The 25,416-nt window shown below is 46.3% G+C and overlaps 1 protein-coding gene across 2 annotated transcripts; it reads left to right on the plus strand.

Annotated features, from left to right (window-relative positions):
- Positions 1–204: 204 nt before the first annotated feature.
- ccdc149a (coiled-coil domain containing 149a) lies at positions 205–25,416 on the plus strand. 2 transcript variants are annotated; one of them, XM_056300307.1, is made up of 12 exons: positions 205–337; positions 1,250–1,411; positions 3,306–3,344; positions 4,462–4,569; positions 4,771–4,887; positions 5,771–5,943; positions 7,716–7,788; positions 8,586–8,670; positions 10,779–10,923; positions 14,731–14,807; positions 21,665–21,769; positions 23,712–25,416. In XM_056300307.1, exons 1-12 carry the CDS (start codon positions 287–289, stop codon positions 24,281–24,283), a joined length of 1,707 nt encoding a protein of 568 aa, XP_056156282.1. In that variant the 5' UTR covers positions 205–286; the 3' UTR covers positions 24,284–25,416. The 2 variants fall into 2 exon arrangements, with proteins under 2 accessions (XP_056156282.1, XP_056156283.1); XM_056300308.1 differs by lacking the exon at positions 14,731–14,807 and having other exon boundaries at positions 23,712–23,801.

The following is a 25,416-nucleotide window of genomic DNA, read 5'->3' on the forward strand; positions in this document are numbered from 1 at the left end:
GAGTCGTTCTGATTCCGAAAAAAATACCGTGATGTGCGACGTCTTCAAAACGGGTAAATCGCCTCTGAAGAGAAAAACAAAAGTTGGGCTTGATAATGGGAGAGTGGTGACAGGCACGACACACAGCAGCCAGCCGATCCGCCCACATCCGCGCGGAGCCGAATGCGTGACGTCACAAGATCAACAAACGGAGGAGGCCTGGCGGACCAGGACCGCAACAGACGGAACCAGGATCCTTCACGTTTTTTTGTTTTGTTTTTTGCTTTGTCCTCTTGGATTTCCAACGATGCAGTCTTCTAAAAGGAGTGAGAGTGACTGGCAAGGGCTGGTGAGCGAGGTGAGTGAGCCTCAAACAATTGAATGCAATTTGATGGAGGAGATCCGCCTGTCCCTGCGCGTCGTTGTCCATATGGAACCGACATCCATCGATTTCACATATGTTTAGACTCAAGAGACTGTTTTACCACGCAGGTGAACCTACGTACATCCGAATTATTCTTATTTTAGATACTCGTCAATGGGAAAATGTAGTAATGTAACTGGCATACAGGTAGCAAGCTCTTATGATGATATAGAATAGAAATGATAATGGACTCTCCACAGGTGACAGGTCCACCCACTTGTGTGTATCTTCACTTCTGCGACTCAGATAACCAGATCAACCCACCTGTAGTAGTCTGCTCCCCTTATAAAATGAAGTAAACGTTCAATTGAACCTAAATGGTTTAAATTGAGATTACATATGCCAGAAACCCGTCTCTTTATTGTGGGTGTACAGGTGTTGAGCCCTGCAGGATGTGGTTCTGGCCTCATCACCTGTGTTAAAGCAGAATGGTATTGAATTATAGTAAAGATAATCATATTATTTGCATTTCTACGTCTCTAAGTGCTATTTAATTTGCGTATAGGCTTATCTGACTACTGTTACACTTCACCCTGTACCTTCAGTCATCATATAATAATTACACACTCTGGGATGTAGCTTAAAAAGGGCAGAAGAAGAAAATATGGGGGCACTCTAAAAAGAGGAACCTGCATAAATGGGAGGGAATTTGAAAACACAGTCTCACCATCATTATATCGCTCAGTGTTACACAGACCACAGACCTTTATTTACTTTATTCCTGCACACAAGGCTTGATAATTTAATGATCTACTCGTATCTACAATTCCTCATTTGATAAGGATGTCTATTCCCGTTTGGTTCTGTTTATGTTAAACCTGCATGTACTGGGTGTCACGGTGTCAGTTCTTGGTGTGCAAGCGCAAGTTGGAAAGTAAGAAGGAGGCCTTGCTCATCCTGTCCAAGGAGCTGGATACCTGTCAGCAGGAGAGGGATCAATACAAACTGATGGCAAATCAGCTCAGAGAACGCCACCAGGGACTGAAGAAGAAGTACAGGGAGCTAATAGTGAGTGGCTCTCAGCTTCTGGCTCCTGTTGTGTTTTATTTGCCCTTATTTTGTGCCTAGTCACACTTAACTGGGGTGGAAATGTTACAGCAGATTCATCAGCAAAACCTAAACGTGAATCTAAATTCTATGTATACTGCTTACAACTCAAGTACTGTAGTCTATCTAAACTCTGTGTGTGTGTGTGTGTGTGTGTGTGTGCGTGCGTGTGTGCGCGCGCGCGTGCACTGATGAGCCAAAATATTATGACCACCTGCCCAATATGCTGTTGATCCTCCGTGTGCCGACCTGGAGGCATGGACTCTACAAGACCTCTGAAGGTGTCCTGTTGTATCTGGCACCCAATCATTAGCAGCAGATCCTTCAAGTCCTGTAAGTTGTAAGATGGAGCCGCTGTGGATTGGACTTGTCGGTCCAGCACATCCCACAGATGCCCAATTGGATTGAGATCTGGAGAATTTGGAGGCCAGAGCAACACCTTGAACATTTCATTATGTTCCTCAAGCCATTCCCGAACGATGTGTGCAGTGTGGCAGGGTGCATTACCCTGCAGAAAGAGGCCACTGCCATCAGGGAATACCATTGCCCTGAAGGGGTGTACCGTACCTAGTCTGCAACGATATTTAGATAGGCGGCACATGTCAAATTGATGTTCACATGAATGGCCGGACCCAGGGTTTCCCAGCGGAGCATTACCCAGAGCATCACACTCCCTCCACTGACTTGTCTTCCCATAGTGCATCCTGGTGCCACCACTTTCCCAGGTAAACGGTGCACATGTACACGGGCTTCCACATGAGCTAAAAGAAAATGGGACTCATCGGACCAGGTGCCCATCTTCCATTGCTCCAATGCCTAGTTCTGATGCTGGCGTGCTCATTGTAGGCACATAAGATGATGGACAGGGGTCATCATGGGCACTCTGACCAGTCTCCCCATACACAGCAGGGTGCGAGGCACTATGTTGTGACACGTTCTGCATGTAACAATCATTAAAATTTTCAGTGACTTGTGCTGCAGTAGAGGTTTGGACCAGATGGGATAGCCTTCGTTGCCCTCACACATCAATGAGCCAAACATCCTGCCACCAGTTTGTGGTTTGGCCCTCCCACGGCCACTGTTTGTAGGTACTCACTACTGCTGACAGGAGCACCCCACAAGCCTTGCTGTTTCAGAGATGCTCTGACCCAGTCGTCTGGCCATAACAATTTGGCCCTTGTCAAAGTCGCCCACATCTTTACTCCTGCCTATTTCTCCTGTTTCCAACACATTGACTATGAGAACTGATTGTTCACTTATCATCTAATCTACTTAGACCTTGACATGTAACATTGTTTGGAGATGATCAGTGTTATTCAGTTCACCTGTGGGTGGTCGTAATGTTTTGGCTCATCAGTATATGTATTAGACTTGGCTACAATTGCATAGCTTGCATTGCAGAGTCTCTTCTCTGAGAGGGTTAAAATATGGAAGGCTAGGGCCATTTTACCCCGGTGTTAGCTCACTAATATCACTGAGTAAATGTTTGCTCTGCTGTCAGCTGCTGTTTTTATGAACGACTTGATGACCTTTACTGTTGGTCATTTTCAACTAATCACTTTTTTGCAATTACATAAAGCAGTTTGTTAACTGCATGGAAATGTGTGTTTAATGGATGTGAAGTGAGTGGTACTTGGGTCATTGAGAAGTTAGCTATTTATACCTAATCCATAACACTAAGTAACTACTGAATACATTTTTATGGAACCATTAACTCATTGTTATTCAAGAGCTAGCTCAACATTACACCCTTGAATAGTAATCTGCAATCAGTGAGGGGTGTGGTAATACCCCATTAACCTTATGTGTATGATTATACAGAATAATGAGTGATGTCATTTTTTACATGTTTCAGGATGGTGACCCTTCTTTGCCGCCTGAGAAACGCAATCAGGTAAGCATTTACTGTATTTAAACAGTGAATTTTCAAAGACACATTGAGCCAAATGGATTTAGCTCTCACATATTTGCCGTGTTTAGGAGTCAAGATGTACCTTAGCATCTGACCTGAGTGACCACATGGCTCTCTTTTGTATATAGACAATGATGTGCTTGTTAGTTGATAATGTAGGCGTGAGGATGTGTGCAGAACCAAAAAAAAAAAAAATCCAAGTGAAACATTGGAGAGAAGTTGACAAAAATCACTTAGCATTAGTGAAACTCGAAAAAAATCACTTCATCACAAAATCTCCTAATGTACATGTCAACCTTGCAACCTTACCATTTACCATATCAACAATCATACGATAAGCACATCTGGATCGCTTTCCTTCATTCACTTTTTTTTTGTGGATTTTTTTCCCTCCTTTTCTCCCCAATTTTATCCAGCCAATTACCCCACTCTTCCAAGCTGTCCCGGTTGCTGCTCCAACCTCCTCTGCTAATCCGGGGAGGACTGCAGACTGCCACATGTCTCCTCCAATACATGTGGAGTCGCCAGCCGCTTCGTTTCACCTGACAGTGAGGTGTTTAGCCAGGGGGACGTAGTGCATGGGATGTTCACGCTGTTCCCCCCAGTTTCCCCTCCTCCCCTGAACAGGCACCCCAACTGACCAGAGGAGGCGCTAGTGCAGTGACCAGGACACACACCCACATCCAGCTTCCACCCACAGACATGGCCAATTGTGTCTGTAGGGACACCCGACCAAGCCGAGCCGGTGGCAACACGGGGATATGAACTGCCGATCCCCGTGTTGGTAGGCAATGGAATATACCACCACACCATCCAGACGTCCCTTCATTTACTATTTTAATCAAAATCAGAAGTTTGCTGATGCAGCTGTCTCACCTCTCTCCCTTCTGCTACTTTATTCCTCTGAAGTGAAGTCCAAAAACTTTATAACCCAATTGCATTGGTGTTATTAATGGATTTTGCACCGCTTTACGAGGGCTCCAGGGCCCTGTCATCAGCTGTTATTTTGGCATTTTCTAGCAGCTGCCTCTCATTCCTCTCGCTGTACCTCTCTCGTTCCCCAACACTTCCTCTCTTTCCCCGTCTTCTCTCCATACAGGTGAACCTGGCACAGCTGCTGAGGGACTCGAGGGAGCGAGGGAAACAGCTCGGCGAGGAGGTGAAGGAGCTGACGCAGCGGCTGGCTGAGGCCCAGGGGGATAACAAGGTGACATGGCGAAACACAAATAACACACCACTCAGGTACACAATCCCCTCCGTGCCATGACCCCGCCCTCTTTGTACACCGCTCCTTTGAGCCAGTCTGTCACACACAGTGATCATATCCAGCTGACATACACTCAAAAGTTCATTGCAGTATTTCAGAGCAACGTCAATTCATAACATGACCTCTCCACAAAAACTCTAGTTGCTGAGGATGACCATTACCCGCCAGAGGCTGGGAGATGAGGAGGTGGGGGCACGCCACTTCCCTGCGCATGAGCGGGAAGACTTGGTTCGCCAGTTAGAGAAGGCCTGTCTACAGGTGAGCATGTGGAAAATCAGTGCTTATAGGGAAACTTGGTTTGCAGTCAGGGCTAAACATAAATACTCAGCACAAACACACTCTAGCAATGCAATGACTACATAAAAACACAAAATTGGGGTGTCCGGGTGGCATAGCGGTCTATTCCGTTGCCTACCAACACGGGGATTGGCAGTTCGAATCCCTGTGTTGCCTCCGGTTTGGTCAGCCGTCCCTACAGACACAATTGGCCGTGTCTGCGGGTGGGAAGCCGGATGTGGGTATGTGTCCTGGTCGCTGCACTAGCACCTCCTCTCGTTGGTCGGGTTGCCTGTTTGGGGGGGAGGGGGAACTGGGGGGGAATAGCGTAATCCTCCCACGTGTTACATCCCTCCAGTGAAACTCCTCACTGTCAGGTGAAAAGAAGCGGCTGGCAACTCCACATGTATCGGAGGAGGCACGTGGTAGTCTGCAGCCCTCCCCGGATCAGCAGAGGGGATGGAGTAGAGATCGCAACGGCTCAGAAGAGCGGGGTAATTGGCCAAGTACAATTGGGGAGAAAAAAAGGGGGGGAATATCCCTCCATCTCTTGTAATCTCCTTCACTGTTTCTAAATTTTTGCAAGACTCATTGTTTAAGCTTATTTTTACATATGGATTGAAACTCAGACCGACTACAAGGCCCCCACCTTTTAATTGTTGCCATCTGGTTGGAAGAATCAGAGCAAGCATAATAGGTGGGCTGCACCTTTAATCTCTTTACTTTTAAGATGACCATTTGTGCAGTACAATTTGTACATAGTTTGGATTCGTGCTGCGGATGTTGCTGTTTAAGAGTAGCGCCGTGCCGTATGCTCTCCAATTGACTGTGCTGTCAAACACTCCCGTTAATGTCTTTATTCAAGATGGAGGACATGGAGAATAACATGAAGGCTCTGACAGACGAGCTGCAGGACGTGAAGGCAGAGCGCAACGTGTTCAAGGAGAAGGCGGACCGGCTCAACGTGGAGCTCAACCACGTCCTGCGCGGCCATGAGGCACGCATCATCGACGTGGACGCCCTCTGCATGGAGAACAGGTTAGCTGGAGGCTAGAAGTACAGGTGCAGAGGTGTCCGGGTAGCGTAGCAGTCCATTTTGTTGCCTACCAACATAGAGATTGCTGGTTCGAATCCCTGTGTTACCGCCGGCTTGGTCGGGTGTTCCTACAGACACAATTGGCTGTGTCTGTGGGTGGGAAGTCGGATGTGGGTGTGTGTTCTGGTCGTTGCACTAACGCTTCCTCTGGTTGGTTAGGGCGCCTGTTTGATGGGAGGGGGAACTGGGTGGAATAGCATGATCCTCCCACGTGCTACATCCCCCTGGTGAAACTCCTCACTGTCAGGTGAAAAGAAGCAGCTGGCAACTCCACATATATCAGAGGAGGCAGTGGTAATTTGCAGCCCTCCCCGGATCGGAGCAGAGACCAGGATGACTTGGAACAGTGGGGTAATTGGATGGGTACAATTGGGGAGAAAGGGGGGGGGGCAGGTGCAACATGTAATTTGGTCTATATGGAGAGAGATTATAGTTTCGATATAATGGACAAATGGACGTATCATGATCAGTAAATAAGAGACCCATCTAAAATGTATTTGACTACTCACAATATCTTTCAACTTGTGTTAAGTAAATTGTCATCTAAATGAATGTGCAATGAATTGTATAAATTGATGCTTATTTGTAAGCATGTTTTCCCTTTTGCATAAATATCTCTCTATAAAAACTAATATATCCGTCCATTCCATCTGTTATCCGAACCGCTTATCCTGCTCTCAGGGTCGCGGGGAACTAAATATACATGTTTCCAATTTTTTGATGCATTTTTTGCAAGATATTCTCAGCTCATCTCAGTTACGTCGATACAGGGAACAAGATAGGAATTAATTGCATAATAACTTCAATCATGGTGTCCCTGTTGACAGTGTTGGGGCACTTCAAGACTGAACTTACAGACCATCCATTACATTACATGTGATATTGTTTGACTTTTTCTTTTCTTTCTTTTTTTTTATTCATATAATGTTCCACAAAGGAGAGGGAAGTGAGGTTTTGTTTTTGTTTTTTTTTTCATTTGGTTTTGATATCCGCACACGCTATTTAATTAATGCAGATAATCAGAACAATGCAATGCCTGGAGACGTCACTGCCAATTATTATTTCCAGTCAAATACTATTGGGACTGGAAATTATAAACCTCAGCCAAACAGGCAGAAGGAACAGAACAAGTGTTTCATGCAAAATTAATTATCTCATTCTTATTGCAGCCACAACTGCAACCGGGCTTTTATCGGAATACGAGTTCACTCATGTTTCTAATTTAGATCAAGATTTTTCCTCTGTTGTTTTTTTATGATTTATTCAGCTCAGTGTTTAACTGGTTCCAATCTTTGAGATTCAGGGTGATCCCATGCATTTTTGGGATCAACGCACTTCCCAACAAGAGGGAAATGTAAACTAAACATCAGTGAATTAATCTTAAAGACAAACACATGGCACCACACATCTCTGAGCACCCCCCCCTTTTCTCCCAAATTGTATCCGGCCAATTACCCTACTCTTCCGAGCCTCCAACCAAGCCAGAGGTAACACGGGGATTCGAACCAGTGATCCCCGTGTTGGTAGGTAACGAAATAGACCGCCACGCTACATTGATGCCCCATCACCTTTTAAAATGAAATTAAAACTGCAGCGGTATCCTATTTATTGTGCATTTAATGGTAATGATATACCTGCATTTAATGTACTGTGATATTACGGAGCGCTGTCCGCGTTCTCTCTGTTATCTCCATGTGGTTTGCACCTTTGGTAGGTATTTGCATGAACGTTTCAACCAAGTGCAAGAGGAGGTGAACCTGCTGAAATCGAACATCATGAAGTACAAGGTAGAGCGTAGTGGTCTCGGTTCTCCACAATGTTGGGTTTTGTTAATGGACAAATGTGAGAAAAATACTCATCAATGACCTTTTCTGAGGGCAAAAACAAGATGTTAACTAAGTCCAACCTCAGCTTTGCAAACAAAAACTGAAAGAAAACATCATGACTTAATATATGGTTTTCAAGGCTCAGCGTTTTCGGTTTTTATTTTTCAAAACCATCCAGCATGTCGAGTTTCGCCACAAGAGGACACTGTTACATAACCTCACATGAACAGGAACAACTTCTGGCTCCGTGGAAACATAAAATGCGGGTGAAAATTTGGGTATTTTCGGTGAAAATCGGGGAAAAATCGAAAACGCTGAGCCTTTGACTATTTTTCATAGTTTTTTAGATTTTGTTGTCTTGCTTCCACTCAGGTCCTTGACTAGAATTTGTGATTATAGTTAACATAAGGAAATTAAAATGATTGCTTCTTATGTTGATTGTAAACAAACTATGTCTGTCTCACCACCCCTTTTTGTCCCGAATCCTTAAAACCAAAGGTGGGTTTTTATTTCGTTATAGTCTCATATTCATCATTGAAAATTAGGTCATGGAATAATATTTTTGTCTTCATAATTTCAGTCAACGAAATTAAATCAAATTAACACCAATACTCAGAAAGCTGATTTGGAGGCTGGTTGAATCATGATGAGATTCATGTGCATCTGAAAGGCAGTCAGACAGTTGCTTTTATTAAAGTGTTGGGTAAATATTTCACCACACAAATAGTGCAATGCTCGCTTTTCTTTCATTTTCACAGACGGCTCTTGAGAGGAGGAAAAATTCCAACACGTGTGGGAAATCAAACAACAGCGGCCTCACCGGTGTCCTCTCCGCCAAACAAGGTGAAAAAACAACAAACAAACAAACCAAAGCACAAATCACAACCTCATGAAGTTGCCAGGACTACACCGTAGAAGTAAAAAGGAAAAGGAACCTCATGATGAAAATAAAGGCCAGAAGATAACTATGATATGCACTGATCAGCCAAAACATTAAAACCACCTTCCTAATACTGTGTAGTAGGTCCCCTTGTGCCACCAAAACAGCTCTGACCCATCGAGTCATGGACTCCGCAAGACCTCTGAAGGTGTCCTCTGGTATCTGGTACCAAGACGTTAGCAGCAGATCCTTCAGGTCCTGTAGGGGCCTCCATTGATTGGACTCATTTTTTCAGCACATCCCAAAGATGCTCAATCAGATTCAGATCGGGAGAATTTGGAGGCTAAGCCAACACCTTGAACTCTTTGCTATGTTGCTCAAACCATTACTGAACAAGGTGTGCAGTGTGGCAGGGTGCATTATCCTGCTGAAAGAGGCCACTGCCATCAAGCAATACTATTCCCATGAAGGGGTCATCATGGGCACTCTGACCTGTTTGCGGCTACATAGCCCCACCTTTCTATCAGGAATCCGGAACACTTTTTGAACACTTCTCCCAGCCCACAGCAGTGCAACACAAAGACAAAAACACATATCCAAAAACTACAAGAACACACATATCCAAACTAACACATATATCCAAACTAATCAAAAAAAATCATAGTCCAAGGGAACGAACGCCAGCCAGGATGACTGTCGGAACTGCTGGTCTGCATGAGCTAGCAGCTAGCGTAGCCTGCCCCGCTTCCACGTCCTATCAGGCTGTCCTTTGTGTTACCTCCTCGGGTGCAGCTCCAGGCAGAGCCGTGGTCCGTTCGCCCACCGGACGCAGCAGATCAGGCTCCCTCAGTTGATCCAACGCCAGCTCTCCCAAACAGACACCTTTGACACACCTCCCCACACTCCCAATGATGAAACCAAAAACACCACAGTCAATGCTAGGTGAGGCCACTGCCAGACCGCCCTCTGTGTTATCAGAACTGCCGGTCTGCATGGGCTAGCAGTTAGCTTAGCCTGCCCCACTTCTGCATCCTATCAGGCCGCCCTTGGTGTTACTTCCTCGGGCGCAGCTCCAGGCAGGGCCGTAGTCCCTGGGCCCACAGGACACAGCAGACCAAGCTCTCCCAGCCGATCCAGCACCAGCTCCCCCAGCCATCAAATGAAGACACAAACTTAGATCATAGCCAGCAATTTCAGCATTTTGAGCTACAGTAGCTCTCTTCTGTGGGATTGGACCAGACAGGTTAGCCTTCGCTCTTCATGTGCATCAATGAGCTTTGGGTGGCCATGACCCTGTCGCTGGTTCATCAGTTGTCCTTCCTGGGAACACTTTTAGTAGGGTACTGACCACTGCATACCAGGAATGCCCCACAAGACCTGTCGTTTTGGAGATGCTCTGACTCAGTCGTCTAGCCATCACAATTTGGCCCTTGTCAAAGTCGCCCAGATCCTGACGCTTTCCCATTTTTCCTGCTTACAACACATCAACTTCAAGAACTGACTGTTCACTTGCTGCCTAATATACCCCACCCCTTGACAGGTGCCATTGTAATGAGATAATGTTATTCACTTACCTGTCAGTGTTTAACGTTTTGGCTGATCGGTGTATCCTCGTGATTCATGCGAAGGATTGAAAATAAAGGGTTCATGCAATTAAGAATGTCCATCTCTGAAAGTCCGTTTTTAAACAGAATTCCCTCATCATAGACAATTTTATGAATATCACCATCATCATACGTGATGAGGGAATACTGCTTAAAACATGACTTTATGCTTATGAGAATAATGTCTTTCTCCTCCTGATAAATTCTATGGTTTTGTCATGTACCTCATCCCACACTTGTGGGTGAACACTAACGAAAACGTCCAATGAATTGGGAGGGAGATTGAGAGAAGACACGCTATATTCTATGATCCAACTGAAACTTATCCAAATTCTATCCGAATTCTCCTAAACATCTCCATTACCGCCTTCACTATCTTCTTCTTTCTCCTCCAACTTTCTTTCCCTATACCCCTTTCCCCACATTCCCCATCCATTCTCCTCCTCTTCTTCCTCCTGTGATTTTAGTTCAGGAGCTGCTGTTGGAGGAGCAGGGCTGCAGTCTGCCAGCCACACCTCAGTCCATTGCAGACCTGAAGTCACTAGCCACCGCTCTGCTGGAGACCATCCATGAGAAGAACCTGGTCATCCAGCACCAGAGACACACCAACAGGTGAGGAGAGAGTGCCTGGATGCTGGGTGAGGATGATAATCACCAACAGCCATGGTTTTCAACGTAATCTCCATCTATACGTCGTAGGGATTGTACTCCATTAGCAGCCACAATACTGAGCAGTCTTCTTTGTGTCTCTGAAACAGCGCTGAAATTGTGCGGAAAAGTCTTGACAATCTGTAAATTGCTGTCTTTGTATAGTGTTCAGTGGCATTTGCTACAGCAGCTGTATATTCTGTTGTGATTTGTATTTTCTCATACAATGCAGCATTTTGTGACGTAGGCCACCAAAGGCAGCGGCAAACCAGGAAGTAAGAGTTGTAGTTTTCATGTTCATGGATAGTTTTCCAGTAAAAAGTGTCACTGGGGTGCACTTTTCTACACACAGAAGACTGCTCAGTATTATGGCTGCTGATAGAACAACTTGCACTACATGGTCGAAAGTAATATGTGAATATCTGAACATCCCACCCGTATGTGCTTGTTGAACATCTCATTCCAAAACCATGGGCATTGATATGGAGTTGGTCTCCCTTTTGCTGCTATAACAGCCTCTTCTGGGAAGGCTTTCCACAAGAACATTAGTGAGGCCGGGCACTGATGTTGGAGAGAAGGTCTGGCTCACAGTCGGCATTCCAGTTCCTCCCGAAGGTGTTGGATGGGGTTGAGGTCAGGGTGCTGTGCAGGCCAGTCAAGTTCTTCCACATCAAACTCGACAAACCATGTCTGAATGGACCTTGCTTTGTACACGGAGGCAGTATCATGCTGAAACAGGAAAGGGCATTCCCCAAACTGTTGCCACAAAGTTGGAAGTACATAATTCTCTCTAGAGTGTCATTGTGTGTTGTAGCGTTAAGATCTTCCTTCATTGCAACTAAGGAGTCGAACCCAAACCATGAATAACAACCCCAGACCATTATTCCCGCTCCACCAAACTTTACACTATGCAGTCGGGCAGGTAGTGTTCGCCTGGCGTCCACCAAACCCACATTGGTCCATCAGACTGCCAGGTAGTGAAGTGTGATTCATCACTCCAGGGAACGCGTTTCCAATGCTGCATACTCCAGTGACAGTTTAGGCTTGTGTGCGGCTGCTCGGCCATGGAAACCCATTTCATGAAGCTCCTGATGAACAGTTCTTGTTCTGACGTTGCTTCCAGAGGCAGTTTGAGACTCGGTAGTGAGTGTTGCAGTGAGGACAGATTATTTACGCGTTACTTTTTATCACTCAGTGGTCCTGTTCTGTGGTCTTATGTGTCCTATTGCTTCACGGCTGAGCTGTTGTTGCTGTGAGATGTTGCCACTTCACAATAACAGACTTACAGTTGACGGGCAGATCTAGCAGGGGCAAAAATTTGGTGAACAGACTTGTTGGAAAGTTGGCATCCTATGACAGTACCACGTTGAAGGTCACTGAACTCTTCAGTATGACCTCTTTTTTTTCCTCCCTTTTTCTCCCCAATTGTATCCGGCCAATTATCCCACTCTTCCGAGCCGTCCTGGTCACTGTTCCACCCACTTTGCTGATCCGGGGAGGGCTGCAGACTACCACATGCTTCCTCCAATACATGTGGAGTCACCAGCCGCTTCTTTTCACCTGACAGTGAGGAGTTTCACCAGGGGGACGTAGAGCATGGGAGGATTACGCTATTCTCCCCAGTTCCCCCTCCCCCCTGAACAGGCGCCCCAACCGACCAGAGGAGGCGCTAGTGTAGTGACCAGGACACATACCCACATCTGGCTTCCCACCCACAGACACGGCCAATTGTGTCTGTAGGGACACCCGACCAAGCCAGAGGTGACACGGGGATTCAAACTGGCGATCCCCGTATTGGTAGGCAACAGAATAGACCGCCACGCTACCCGGATCAGCGGTGAGGGTGGAGCAGCGACCGGGACGGCTCGGAAAATAGGGTAATTGGCCAGATACAACTGGGGGGGAAAAATCCCCCCAAAAAATAAAAATGACACACACACACACCTTGGTGATGGAAAAACACAAAAATACCAAGTATACATGAAATAGAAAATTCATAAAAGACGAAGAAAAACTTTTTGAATGACAGCCCTCGGAAGAAAACTGTTTTTATATCTGGTTGTTTTGGGGTACAGTGCTCTGTAGCGCCTACCAGAGGGGAGGAGTTGGAACAGGTAGTGACCAGGGTGTGATGGGTCTGCAGTGTTGTTGCCTGCCCGTTTCCTGACTCTGGAGGTGTATAAGTACTGAATGGAGGGCAGGTTGGCCTAACTGTCGGTTGTATGTCCCTGTCCTGTTTGGTGGCCAATCCAAACCAGACAGTGATGGATGTGCAGGGCGTCCGGGTAGCGTAGTGGTCGATTCCATTGCCTACCAACACAGAGATCGCTGGTTCTAATCCCTGTGTTACCTCTGGCTTGGTCGGGCGTCCCTACAGACTCAATTGGCCGTGTCTGTGGGTGGGAAGCCGGATGTGGGTACGTGTTATCCCTCCCCGGATCAGCAGAGTGGGTGGAGCAGCGACAGGGACGGCTCGGAAGAGTGGGGTGATTGGCCAGATACAATTGAGGAGAAAAGGGGGGGGGGGAATCACGCAAAAAAAAAGTGATGGATGTGCAGAGGACAGACTGGAAATTCAAGAATATACAATATACAAAATATGCTTATACAAGATGACTACAGAATAATATCAGTAACATAAAATGAAATGGAAAATTAAACAATAAAATAACGAAATACAGTTAACAGGATATGGTTTGATCAGAAAGACTTAACGAGCTCCAGTCACTAAATGGCAGTACAGTTACATGGCAGGAATGCACTGAAAATCTTAAATTAACATCTCAGTCAATTTGGGGGATACAGTCATGTGGGTCAGATCGTTGTTCATGAAATTTATCTGCCGAGTAATATCAACTGGATTACTGGACGTCTAAACAGTTAATCCACATTAATTCAGATATTTATAAGAGACAAGGAGGGTTAAAATTTATGACTGGAGATGCGTTATTAGCATTTGGCACAGTATAGACAGGGGTTTGTGTGTGTATGTGTGTACATATGTGAGTGAGGGTTTGAGATTTACGTTGATCAATTCATCGTCCTGTCTCCCTCATATGGTGAGACGAGAACTTCCGCCATATTATGGAGAAGAGATTAAATCTTCTCCCTGTGATCAGCAGCGGCGATAACCTGGAAAGGTCGTCAATTGGTCCCACGTCTCGCTGTGAAGCTAATGATCATGTCAAAGGTGGGGTGGTTCCTGGCGAGTTTCCCGTCTGCGATAGCCTGGGAAGGTCGTTGAATGGTCCCGTGTCCTGCGGTGAGGCCGATAATCATGTCAAAGACGTGGCCTCCGAGGAGGTACAGGGAGCGGGCCGCTTTAAAAAGCCAATTAGTATATGAAAAGGCTATTGATTATCTCTGGTGGAGCTCTCAAGTTAGGAGGGGTAGATAGAGCGATAGAGAGAGACAGGGAGTCCTCACTCCACTATTTATACAGTACACGTAATTATGCCGACATACATATGGTACAGCTGAGCATGAAATAATGAATGTACTGTGCAATCCGATGACATGTAGCTGATGTTTATTAACTGTTATAGTTGTTTCTACCTTGCAGTCTCGCAGACGCTACATCTAATTAGTCACTTTACGGCTTCCCCCAGGAGACACACTCATATAATATTTATCTACCTGCTTTGAGAATCCATCTCTACCACCAAATTAAGCACTCTGCACACAGACACTGCAACTCAGACACACACACACACACACACACACAAACCATCAAGCTGCAGAAATCTGAGCTATTGCATCGGGTCCCTGCAGGATTTTAGGGAACCGCGTTGCAGAGCTGGAGAGGAAGTTGAAGACCTTGGAGGTGTCCGGACTGTGGAGTCTTCCAGGTGGGTTGTAGGTTGTTTTCATTTTCAGTGGTTCCACGACAAACGCTACCTTGAAAATGTAAATTGAAACCAGTTTCAGCATACTGATGGATTATTTAGACTGAAACCCATCCATTGTTATTCCTCACTTAGTGGTTCAGTATTTGGATAATATTTGCACTTCTTAATTTACTCTTCCCTTGTCCTCTCGGCCTCTGAAATCTCCAGAGTCTGAAGATAAACTGAGATTCATTCCAGCTTACAAGCTGCAATTTAAATAGTGTTTTATCAAACAGTTAGACAACCATTTCAGTTTGTAGAAGATGTTTGTCCACCATCAAAAATATTCCTGAGTAGTCCAATATGTAGTTGGCCACTCTTTAAAAGTTTGTAATTGGATTTTTTTTTTCTTGGTTGGAGCACTTATCTACTGCAGTCAAATGACTTTAAGCCTGGGACATACAATTTACAACTTATCCAGTCCCAACTTAAACAACGTTTTCACATCTTCCCTGTTAAAAAGGCTCAACTAGTGCTGGATGATATGGAGCATTTTATCATCATAACAATCACAGGGGATTCTTGCACGATATCTGTGAATCACAATATCTGCTTACATGTGCAAAAATACCATGTGTAAGAATCCAACTGAGATTCATCACAGTGAACTCATAGAAAGGTGAATCAGTTCATCTGGACACGTTTCTTAAGAGAAACGTTTCATCACGTATCTAAGTGACCTCTTCCAAACATCGCGTCACTGTTGCTTTCAAACCCCAAAACACACTGTGCCAGAAGTTGATCCACCCCAAGGATCAGGTCCCCCAGCACAAACAGAGCAATATAGTGTACACTGTTAAGTGCTGGGAGGATTGCTGTGACTTGTACATTGGAGAAACTAAACAGATGCTGGCCAAGAGGACGGCACAACACAGAAGAGCTAATGCATCAGGCCAGGACTCCACAGTCTACACCCATCTACAGGCCAGTGGCCACTCTCTCAAGGAGGAGGATGTTCACATCCTTGACAGGGAGGAACACTTGTTTGAACGGGGAGTCAAAGAGGCCATCTATGTTCAGAGGAAATGACCATCCCTGAACCGAGGGGGGGGGGGGCTAGGAGTACATCTGTCACCATCTTGCAATACTGTGATTGCAAATATTCCTCGGTCCTCTGAATAGTACACATGGCCATTGAAACTCTAGATAATGGTCACCGCAAATTGCATATGAAACTGATCGTTGGTTTTGATCATTATGCCAGTGTTGTTTATAAGGGTGGGGATACCTGCAGTCGGTTAAGACTGAAGAGGTCACTTAGATGAGTGATGAAACGTTTCTCTCAATAAACGTTGTGTCCAGATGAACTGATTCACCGTTCTGTGATTTCCTTCCCTGGATTGTTGAGCATGCATAATGGCATCGCATTGAACTGTTTGGTAATGTAAAATATTGTATCTAAACACAATTAGTTTTCAAATTTTACTCCATTACATATTTCCTACCGCATTTTGTGAGAAATTTCAGCTAATAGGTCCAGTTGTCCTCAGACAGCAAAACTGTGTATCATGATATGACACTATTAGAATTTCATCCAAATACCTTTGACGATATTACCCAGCCCTAGCTGCACCCCTGCAATGTCTAGCTAAGAGGGCATGAAAGCCTTTGACCACACCATAAGCAAACATGGTGTGTGTGTGTTACCAATGATTTGTACATGCTGCATATTTGCTTTTCCTTTTAGCGTAGGTTAATAATGTGTGCATTGCCAAATTCTTTCAGCCAACCAACCAAGCTTACTTTATCAATCCTTCTGATCCCAGGTACGTTTGTGAGCTGCTCTTTTCTTAATAGTGTTTCTCTCTCTTTCCCCCTCTCTCTCTCTCTCTCTCTCTCTCTCTCTCCGCTGCCTGGTACTCAGGCTTGACCTACCGTGTGTCCCTGGGAATTGGGAGTATGTGTTCCTTCTGCCCCACTTAGCTCATCCATGCCCTCCACCATGTCATGCCAGGCTGAAACTGGGCAGCTGCCCAGAATGAGTTAAGGCGTCATATCCACCCGCTCAAACGTGTCCACTCCATTGACCACCCATTTGTCTGTGTGTTCATTATATTATACCATTTGCTGAAGAGGCTGCCCGAGCATAACACAGTAGTCCATTTTTGTCGATCTGTCCGTGTTTGAATTTGACACCAAAAGGTAATGCGAACATGTCCTCATTAACTCAGTCGACCCCCATACTCAGTCTCATAATCTTAATTGCCTTAAAGCAAGTTGAAAACTCCAATGGAGGGAGATGAATCCATTTTATTTAAGTGCCTTTTAAACTTGTCTCAGGTATTAGTTTCCTTTCGTCAGTGTTTGACATTGGGGTGTGTCACGTTTGATCGAGATCCTGGTATGTTTTCCTTTAATGGTGGCGGCACGAACTCACGTTTGCGGCGGCCTCACCCAGTACTGTCCATGCAGTGTCTTTGTCCTCGTCTGCATCTAAGTTTGTCTTCGTCTGATGGCTGGGAGAGCTTGGTCTGCTTCATCCTGTGGGCCCAGGGACCACAGCCCTGTCTGAAGCTGTGCCTGAAGAGGTAACACCGAGGGCGGTCTGACACGATGCGGAAGCGGGGCAGGCTAAGCTAACTGCTATCCCATGCAGACCGGCAGTTCTGATAACACAGAGGGCGGTCTGGCGGCAGCCTCACCTAGCATTGACTGTTTTTGGTGTCATCGTGTGAAGTGAGGGGAGGTGTGTGGAAGGTGTCTGGCTGGGGGAGCTGACATTGGATCAGCTGGGGGAGCTCGGTCTGCTGCCTCCGGTGGGCCCAGGGACCACAGCCCTGCCCGTAGCTGCGCCCAAAGAGGAAACACCGATGGAGGTCTGACAAGACGCGGAAGCGGGGCAGGCTAAGCTCACTGCTAGCCCATGCAGACCGGCAGTTCTGACAGTCATCCTGTCTGGCGTTCATTCTTTTGGACAGTGATTTTTTAAAAAAAAATTTTTTTTGCTTAGTTTTGATATATGTGCTTAGTGTGTTTTTAGTTTGGAAATATGTGTTGATAGTTTGGATATATGTGTTCTTGTAGTTTTTGGATGTGTTTTTGTCTCTGTGTTTCACTGCTAGGTGAAATGACAAAGTGTTCCTGATTCCTGATTAAGTTTGAGAGTTGGGGAGAAAAAGAGACCCTCGACTAACAAATTGATCATCTTATATTGTAGTTATGCGGCTTGGAAAATGCTCGTCAATTTTAAGAGCGCTATCGATTCTCTCGTCTCAGTGAGTAATTGAAATAGGCCCTCTACATGATGATGATGACTCCAAATTACCCTTCGCTTCACTTTTGTACGAGAGCAGAAAACCGCAAAAAAATATCTTAACCGCCAAACATCACGCCAGAGGTAAATTACGGGGGGGAACATAAAAACCAAACTGAAATTTGAGCCCGGAGAAATCTTTCCAAATGTGACCCCCAGCAAGAGGTGGCAAATCCTTTATAAATGAGCAAAGGCTTCATCGTCTCACCCACTGGAGGGAGATGTTGCGCCATGTATGAATTGCACCACAGAGACGGGTGGGGGGAGATGGGGTTGGGGGGGTGATGTTGTGGTGGGGCTCGCCTGGATAGAGGTGCCATGTCATGAGACCGTCATTCTTGCCGCCATAAAACTGACAAGCATCCATTACTGAAAATGATTGCCCACATTACAAACACATTTAGGAGAATGTGCCGTTATTGGGGAATTTGTAGACGAGCGCCCAAAGTGCCTCACGACCACGCTGTCCACCACTGCTAGAGGGGGGGGGGGGAGATGCGAGCGTCTGTGGCCTTGATGAGATATGAACTTGGACTGATGGACATTAAAAACAAACAGGATAGGATGGAGGTCCTTGGCTGCTTACCATGGGCCCTCGGAACGATAAAGGTGACTATATATATGTGTGTGTGTGTGTGTGTGTGATGGAAAAAAAGGGAGGGAAAAAATAAATGGCGGCAATGCAGTGACTCAAATAGAGTTGTGATTGACTTGACTCCCAAGCCAACCCTCCCACCCCACCCAACACCACCCCCAGCACCCCACCCACCCCTTTTGGCTGCCTTGGATACTATATTCCCCTGTCGAATGAGCGCATGCTGAAACCTAACACGCCAACTGAAAGCCTGTCAGAGCGCATCAGCAAGCGCATCAGGCGGCGGCAGTGGCGGGACTCACCCATGCTGAGAGGGGAGAGACAGCTGCAGAACACACCCGTGTGGCTGCAGCATAATAGTCCTCCTTTCTTTTCTTTTTTTTAATCCATCGACATTCGTTTTTGAATTGTCAGTGGAAGAGGAGGACATATTTTCTCTTCATCACCTCAGAGAAGAAGGAGCAGCGTGGCATCTGAGCATGACTGCAAGTTTGTGAACCGACAAGTGGCGAGGACATGACCCGATGTGCGGCTCGTCTCTTGTTTTCCGTGTGTGTGTGTGTCTGCTGTCGATGATATCGCGCGTAAGGTCTGGTACATGGCATGGGAGCTGGCTTCCTGCGGAGCCCTTTGTGTGTGTGTGTGTGCGTGCGTGCGTGCGAGGGAGAGAGAGAGATGTGGTTGGTCAAATGGACAGACAGCTGCCAGGAGGGTCGGTGGTTAGTGCCTCCCGCCTCCTCCTGAGTTCTGCTCGGCTGCTACAGACGTACTGCTGTGCTCAGTCTGCGCCCCGCTCTGCATACATAATCACCATCGCCACATTATCACTGCCTTTTAAAAAGGAGAGCCTGCAAAAGAAAGAGGGGGCGCTCAAAATAGACAAGGCGGGAGGGGGGGTTCTCGCAAGTTATTCAGCTTTTATGTCCAAAAAAAAAAACTGGATCAGTTTTACAAACACATATGAATAACACAAAATAATGCTGGTACGGGGGTCCGGGTGGCGTGGCGGTTTATTCCGTTGCCTACCAACACGGGGATCGGCAGTTCGAATCCCCGTGTTACCTCCGGCTTAGTCGGGCGTCCCTGCAGACACAACTGGCCGTGTCTGCAGGTGGGAAGCCGGATGTGAGTGTGTGTTCTGGTCGCTGCACTAGCGCCTCCTCTGGTCGGTCGGCTCGCCTGTTCAAGGAGGAGGTGGAATTGGGGGAATAGCGTGATCCTCCCACGCTCTACGTCCCCCTGGTGAAACTCCTCACTGTCAGGTGAAAAGAAGCGGCTGGCGACTCCACATGTAATCAGAGGAGGCATGTGGTAGTCTGCAGCCCTCCCCGGATCGGCAGAGGGGGTGGAGCAGTGACCGGGACCGCTCGGAACAGTGGGGTAATTGGATGGTACTTTATTGGAAGAGGTGGTCACAGACTCAAATGACTGCCAAGATGTATTACATTACAGACGAGTCATTAGTAAAGGATGGAACCTGGTTGTTTAGTAACTGCTGTGTTCTAGACGTAGGCTGCTTCAAGTCTCTTTGGATAAATAAGATCTGCCGAATGAGTAAACGCAAATGCAGATTTCAGCTGCGTCTGAACTATGGTTGTTGGAATAATAATGACGTCCTCAAAATATGTAAAACGAATCAAATCAATGTCCAGATGAAATTGAGGGGCTGAGCAACCATCGCCTGCCCTCTCTCAACCCCCCCCCCCCCAAATGGGTAAGATACCAACTCCAGGGGCCTTAGCCACCTCTCCCTTCACTGCCCTCCCTCCCCGTGTCAAAGCAAACACTGCATTCATAACAATATGGCCGACATTCATAACAATATGGTCTCTCTTCACCATTCATGGTTCTCACGCATTGTGTCGCCCAGTCGTGCATTTCCTCCCTCTTCTGTTTTTTATTTGTGTCTTCCACTTGAATAGCCACGAAAACAGTCTGGCCATTGCCTCGTCTTGTGTTTTGTACAAAAGCAAAGCATTGGGTGCGTGCTCGCAGGCTTGCGTGTGTGTGTGTGTGTGTGTGAGCGCCTATGTGGGAGGCTGATTGTGCATAAAGCTTTGCGTGTGTTTTTGTTTGTGAAGTCTGCTATATAGTGCACCGTCCCCTGTGAGAAGCATATGGCGTCGGCCCAGGAGGCGTGCAGCCATCACTAATGAAGACAGATGACTGCAAACTGTAGCCTCTTCCAGTGTGCTGCTGCTGCCGCTGTGTTGGCGTGCGTGTACACGTTTGCGCATTTTGGTCTGCGCGCCCATTGCACGCGCACCGTTCATGCGCTCGCATTTTTGTGGTGTTTGTATCATCCATTCATATTGTCCCTCGGAAACCTTATGAGAAACTATTTTAAAGCTACAGTAGGTAACGTTCCGATGCAAATCCCACTGCCTCTCTCTGCTGCCTCGATCACTCCGCTAAGCCCCGCCCACCAAATGACATCCGCATCACTCTTCGGCCCCTTACGCTTGTGCACAACCAGGAAATGTCGAAGTGAGACTCGTCAGACTTGTATTTGATCATCCATCCGTGTAAAACAAAACACAAAAATCAGTGAATCTTTTAGTTACACTTATACTGTTAATGTGAAGCAGCAATTTCGAGTTGGTTTTGTTGATTTTTAGGGTTAGGGTACACAGGGCAGATGCAAATTGCTCGCGTACGCCCGCTTCTGCTTTTGTAGAACAGCCAATAGGAACGCCCTCTCTCTGAACTGACCCGTGATTGGCTAAAATCTTCTGTCCTGGCTAGATGTTTTAAAGCCTGAATACAAAGCCAACAGGAGGTGCAATACTTTTCTCTCAAACCACTTGAATTACAATACGCTGAAAGGTTATTGTGGAACTTTTGTCCAATGAAGCCATAAAAAGCTACCTACCCTAGCTTTAATATCCTGTTGACTGTTTTGGTGTATTTCGGTGTGCCCATGAAAGTAAGGAGTTCTTTCTGTTTCTGGCTGGGTGGGGGTGCTTATAGGGACACGAAACAACGGTACCATGAGCGAAAGCCTGCAACCAACGCTTCATCCAATCGACGCCACACCTCAGCCAAATGGGCAGCCCAATGCTCAGCCAACCAAAGGTGAGTGTGTAATTGTGTGTAACTGGCTTTGCCATTTATTGATAACGGCACCCGCGGCCCGCAAAGCATAAATGCTGTAATTAACAGGCACACGCTAAACAGCCCCTGCCATCCTCCACATTTGACCCAGGCCCCTTCCCTTCCCGCCTCTGTTTCTCTCAGCCTTTCATTGGTGCAAGCTGCCCAAATGCCATGGCATTTTGGAAATGTGAAGCAAATTCTCGCCCACTGACATTCACAAACTTCTGCCGTGTTCTCGTTTTTAAGGGGGAGGGGGGCTGCCATAAATATGGATGCCAGTGCATACCATGTTGTTTTCTTTCTCCATCTTTTTCATCTGAGCATGGATAGGTGGAGCTTGGGTGGAGTGGGGGGGTTGCCTATGTGCAGTCTTTAACCTTTTTCGGCTGCGCATCTGCAAATATGGGTCAGTAATTCCCAAAGTGAGAGCACATTTCTTCGAGGAGGCAGAACTAAGCTGCTACCATTTCCATGCTTGGGTTTCCTTGTCTGGGGCAATGGTGCTGTATTTAGCCCCGCTTCCTTGAAAGCAGTGCAGACAAAAGTAATTGCAACCATTTTCTCTAATGACGCAAGAGTCCAATTTAAAAAAAAATCATGTTTTTCTTTTTTTTAAATGTGTCTGTGCATTAGATTTTCCCTCAAAAACATTTTTTTGAAAAATGTGGATTCATAATGGGCTTCCAGAGACAGCCTGAGCGATACAGATGTGGCAACTCGTGGGCCCCGGCACTAACCTACTGTATAAGTGCCAGGGCTGCTTTGCATATCCCTCTTCACGTAATCCAGTTATATAGTCCTGCCAGCAGAGAAAAGGCTTGCATGTTGCTGCCTGCCCCGAGGCTCAATGTTGCTCTTTCTTCTAGGCTTGTAGTCATGCTACTCTCCCACCTATTCACACTTTTAGCCTGGGCTAAAATCCCTTTGATTAGACAGAGTTACAGGACGTAAAATAATGATTTGTGAATCAACAAATGTAAATTCCTGGGGCATCCTGGTAGTGTGGCAGTCTATCCGTTGCCTACCAACACGGGGATCACCGGTTTGACTCCCCATGTTACCTCCCGCTTGGTCTGGTGTCCCTACAGACACAATTGGCCGTGTCAGCGGGTGGGGAGCTGAATATGGGCATGTGTCCTGGTCGCCGCACTAGCGCCTCCTCTGGTCAGTCGGGGTGGCTGTTCAGGGAGGAGGGGGAACTGGGGGGAATAGCGTGATCCTCCCACGCGCTACGTCCCCCTGGTGAAACTCCTCACTGTCAGGTGAAAAGAAGCGGCTGACGACTCCACATGTATCAGAGGAGGCATGTGGTAGTCTGCAGCCCTCCCTGGCTCGGCAGAGGGGGTGGAGCAATGACCGGGATGGCTCGGAAGAGTGGGGTAATTGGCTGGATACAATTGGGGAGGAAAAAGGGGGAACCCTCCCCCCAAAAAAACGAATGTGAATTCCTCTTTTCTCAAAGGGAAGCAATTACAATTGTCAATATTCTCTCTCTTTCTGTCTCTCGCTCTCTCGTAATATATGTTGTAGGGAAAATAATCCATTAACATCCATAATACTAAGCATCTCTGAAACGTTTGTGACAGTTTGGGAATGAAAACGTACTTCCCGGTTTGCAGAAGGGCTGCATTTTGTAATAAATTGCGAATAACTGCTACTGTGCAGCTTTATGTAGCATTGTTATTGGCTTTTTTTTTTGCCTATTGGCAAACCAGGAAGTAAGTGTAAAAATAGGGTATCTATGCATATAGATAATGTAGTCATCCGTTATCAGTGTAAATCTGTATCTACTTTTATTTAATAGGAAGAATTTGATGTGAATAAATATCTCGTCCTTTCGAGGGTTATCATTGCAGGTGTAGCTTGTGATATATGAGCTCTTAAAATGACCAGTCCTGTCATCTTCCTTTTCTTCTGCCAGATGACAAAACAGATATTGCACAAGCGTCATCGAGGGAATGCCGCACAGCTGGCGGAAACCTTGGCGCAGATGGCATTGGCAGGGTTGACACCCTTACACTGTACAGCCACACCGAGCCTCAAAAGGGGGCGGAGACTAATGTGACTGACGGGAGAGGGGCGGAGTCCCTCACAGAGACACAGGTGGTGTTAGAGCTGGAGAAAGGACAGAGTCCCGTGGAAGAGGAGGGACATGAGGTAGAAGGGGGTGAAGATGAAGAACTAAGCTCTACGGTGGAGGAAGGAGAGGAAGCGGCCTTGGCATTGGACACTCCACACCAGGAGAGAGAGTCCGACATGGAATGGGTTTCTAAGTTGCAGGCGTCTATCAGCTGCGCACAGGAGGTGGGTGATCTGCCATGCCAACGCCAGGATGAGGAGTCAAATAATAATAATAACAATGAACCTGGGACTGAGCATACTTCAATTTCACTTCCTATACACAAGAACTGCGACTTGCCCAGCACAGAAAGATGGGATATCCACTCTCCGTCAGGGCAGAGTGACTCCTGCCACAGTGGCAACTTTGCATAGTCTGACATCACTGAAAGATGCTGCTGGGCTTTTCCAATCTCTCTCCAAATCCCTTTTTATTGATGATCGCATAAATACTCCCCAGGTGCATTCCTACAACACGGCCACAACTCACAGGCTCCCTCTTCCAGGCTTGGCGGTTCTGTTTTTGTTGATGCAACAAAGCAAGAGAGTCAGAGAGAGAGAGAGAGAGAGAGAGAGAGCTTTTTCAGCCACCTCAGTGCCTGAGGTGCCCTTGGCTTGTTGCTGTTGAAGAACAATCTTGAAATCAGTCCAGTTGCAAACTTCATGCCCCAGAGGAGGAATTTAGCTTAGAAAATATCAACTATAGCAGCTTCCCTTATATCGCCCCATACTCCGCTCATCCCTTCCCCAGCGATAAGATAATCCCAAATGTCTGCGCTCTTCTTTATCTTCTGAAGGGTGCCAATAAACAAAGTGCTGTATTTTTTTTTTCAAATTACCCTTCCAGTGATTTTTGAACCCGGATACTTAAAGGTGCTATGTGTAATTCTACCTAAAATCTGACCTCTGACGCCAAGTGATGCAAATAACAACAATAAATCAAAGCAAGCAAGACAAACCAATTCGGATAGAAAGGTCACAGGTGCACAGCACGTTTGCCAACATCAGCCGGAAGAGTTGTGTGTGTGTGTGTGTGTGTGTGTGTGTGTGTGTGTGTGTGTGTGTGTGTGTGTGTGTGTGTGTGTGTGTGTGTGTGTGTGTGTGTGTGTGTGTCCGGCTCCTCTGCTTTTGAATGTGAATATCAGGAGCGCAGGGGGAACTTGAATGGTTTCCTTTATTCCAGTCACTACGATTTGGCAACATTAGTTTAACCACACCTGGTCATATTATGCTTCAAGAAAGCAAAAATATTACACATAGAACCTTTAAAGCAATGAATGTGATGTGTATGAGATGGATAAAGAATTGGTTCTATTATCTATACATGCCTTGATGTTAGATTCAGAGACTGCGTTGTCATTACTTTACTTGTACGACTCACAAATCAGCCTTTTTCTCATGTTCACTATTAGAGAATGTTTCCCTGTTTAACTGCGTGCCTTTTGCTTGTGAAAATGTAGAGTCGAGGTATTTCTAAATCTTGAAATGGTTTAAATGCATAAACCCGA

This window comes from Lampris incognitus, chromosome 20 (genome assembly GCF_029633865.1).
Source record: "Lampris incognitus isolate fLamInc1 chromosome 20, fLamInc1.hap2, whole genome shotgun sequence".
In the NCBI taxonomy this organism is placed as follows: Eukaryota; Metazoa; Chordata; class Actinopteri; order Lampriformes; family Lampridae; genus Lampris; species Lampris incognitus.

Excerpts from the sequence above, each read along its gene's own strand:
- ccdc149a (XM_056300307.1), top strand. The coding sequence starts at position 287 with ATGCAGTCTTCTAAAAGGAGTGAGAGTGACTGGCAAGGGCTGGTGAGC. Across the intron at positions 8,671-10,778 it reads TGTCCTCTCCGCCAAACAAG|TTCAGGAGCTGCTGTTGGAG; the intron begins GTGAAAAAACAA and ends CTGTGATTTTAG. Across the intron at positions 10,924-14,730 it reads CACCAGAGACACACCAACAG|GATTTTAGGGAACCGCGTTG; the intron begins GTGAGGAGAGAG and ends GGGTCCCTGCAG.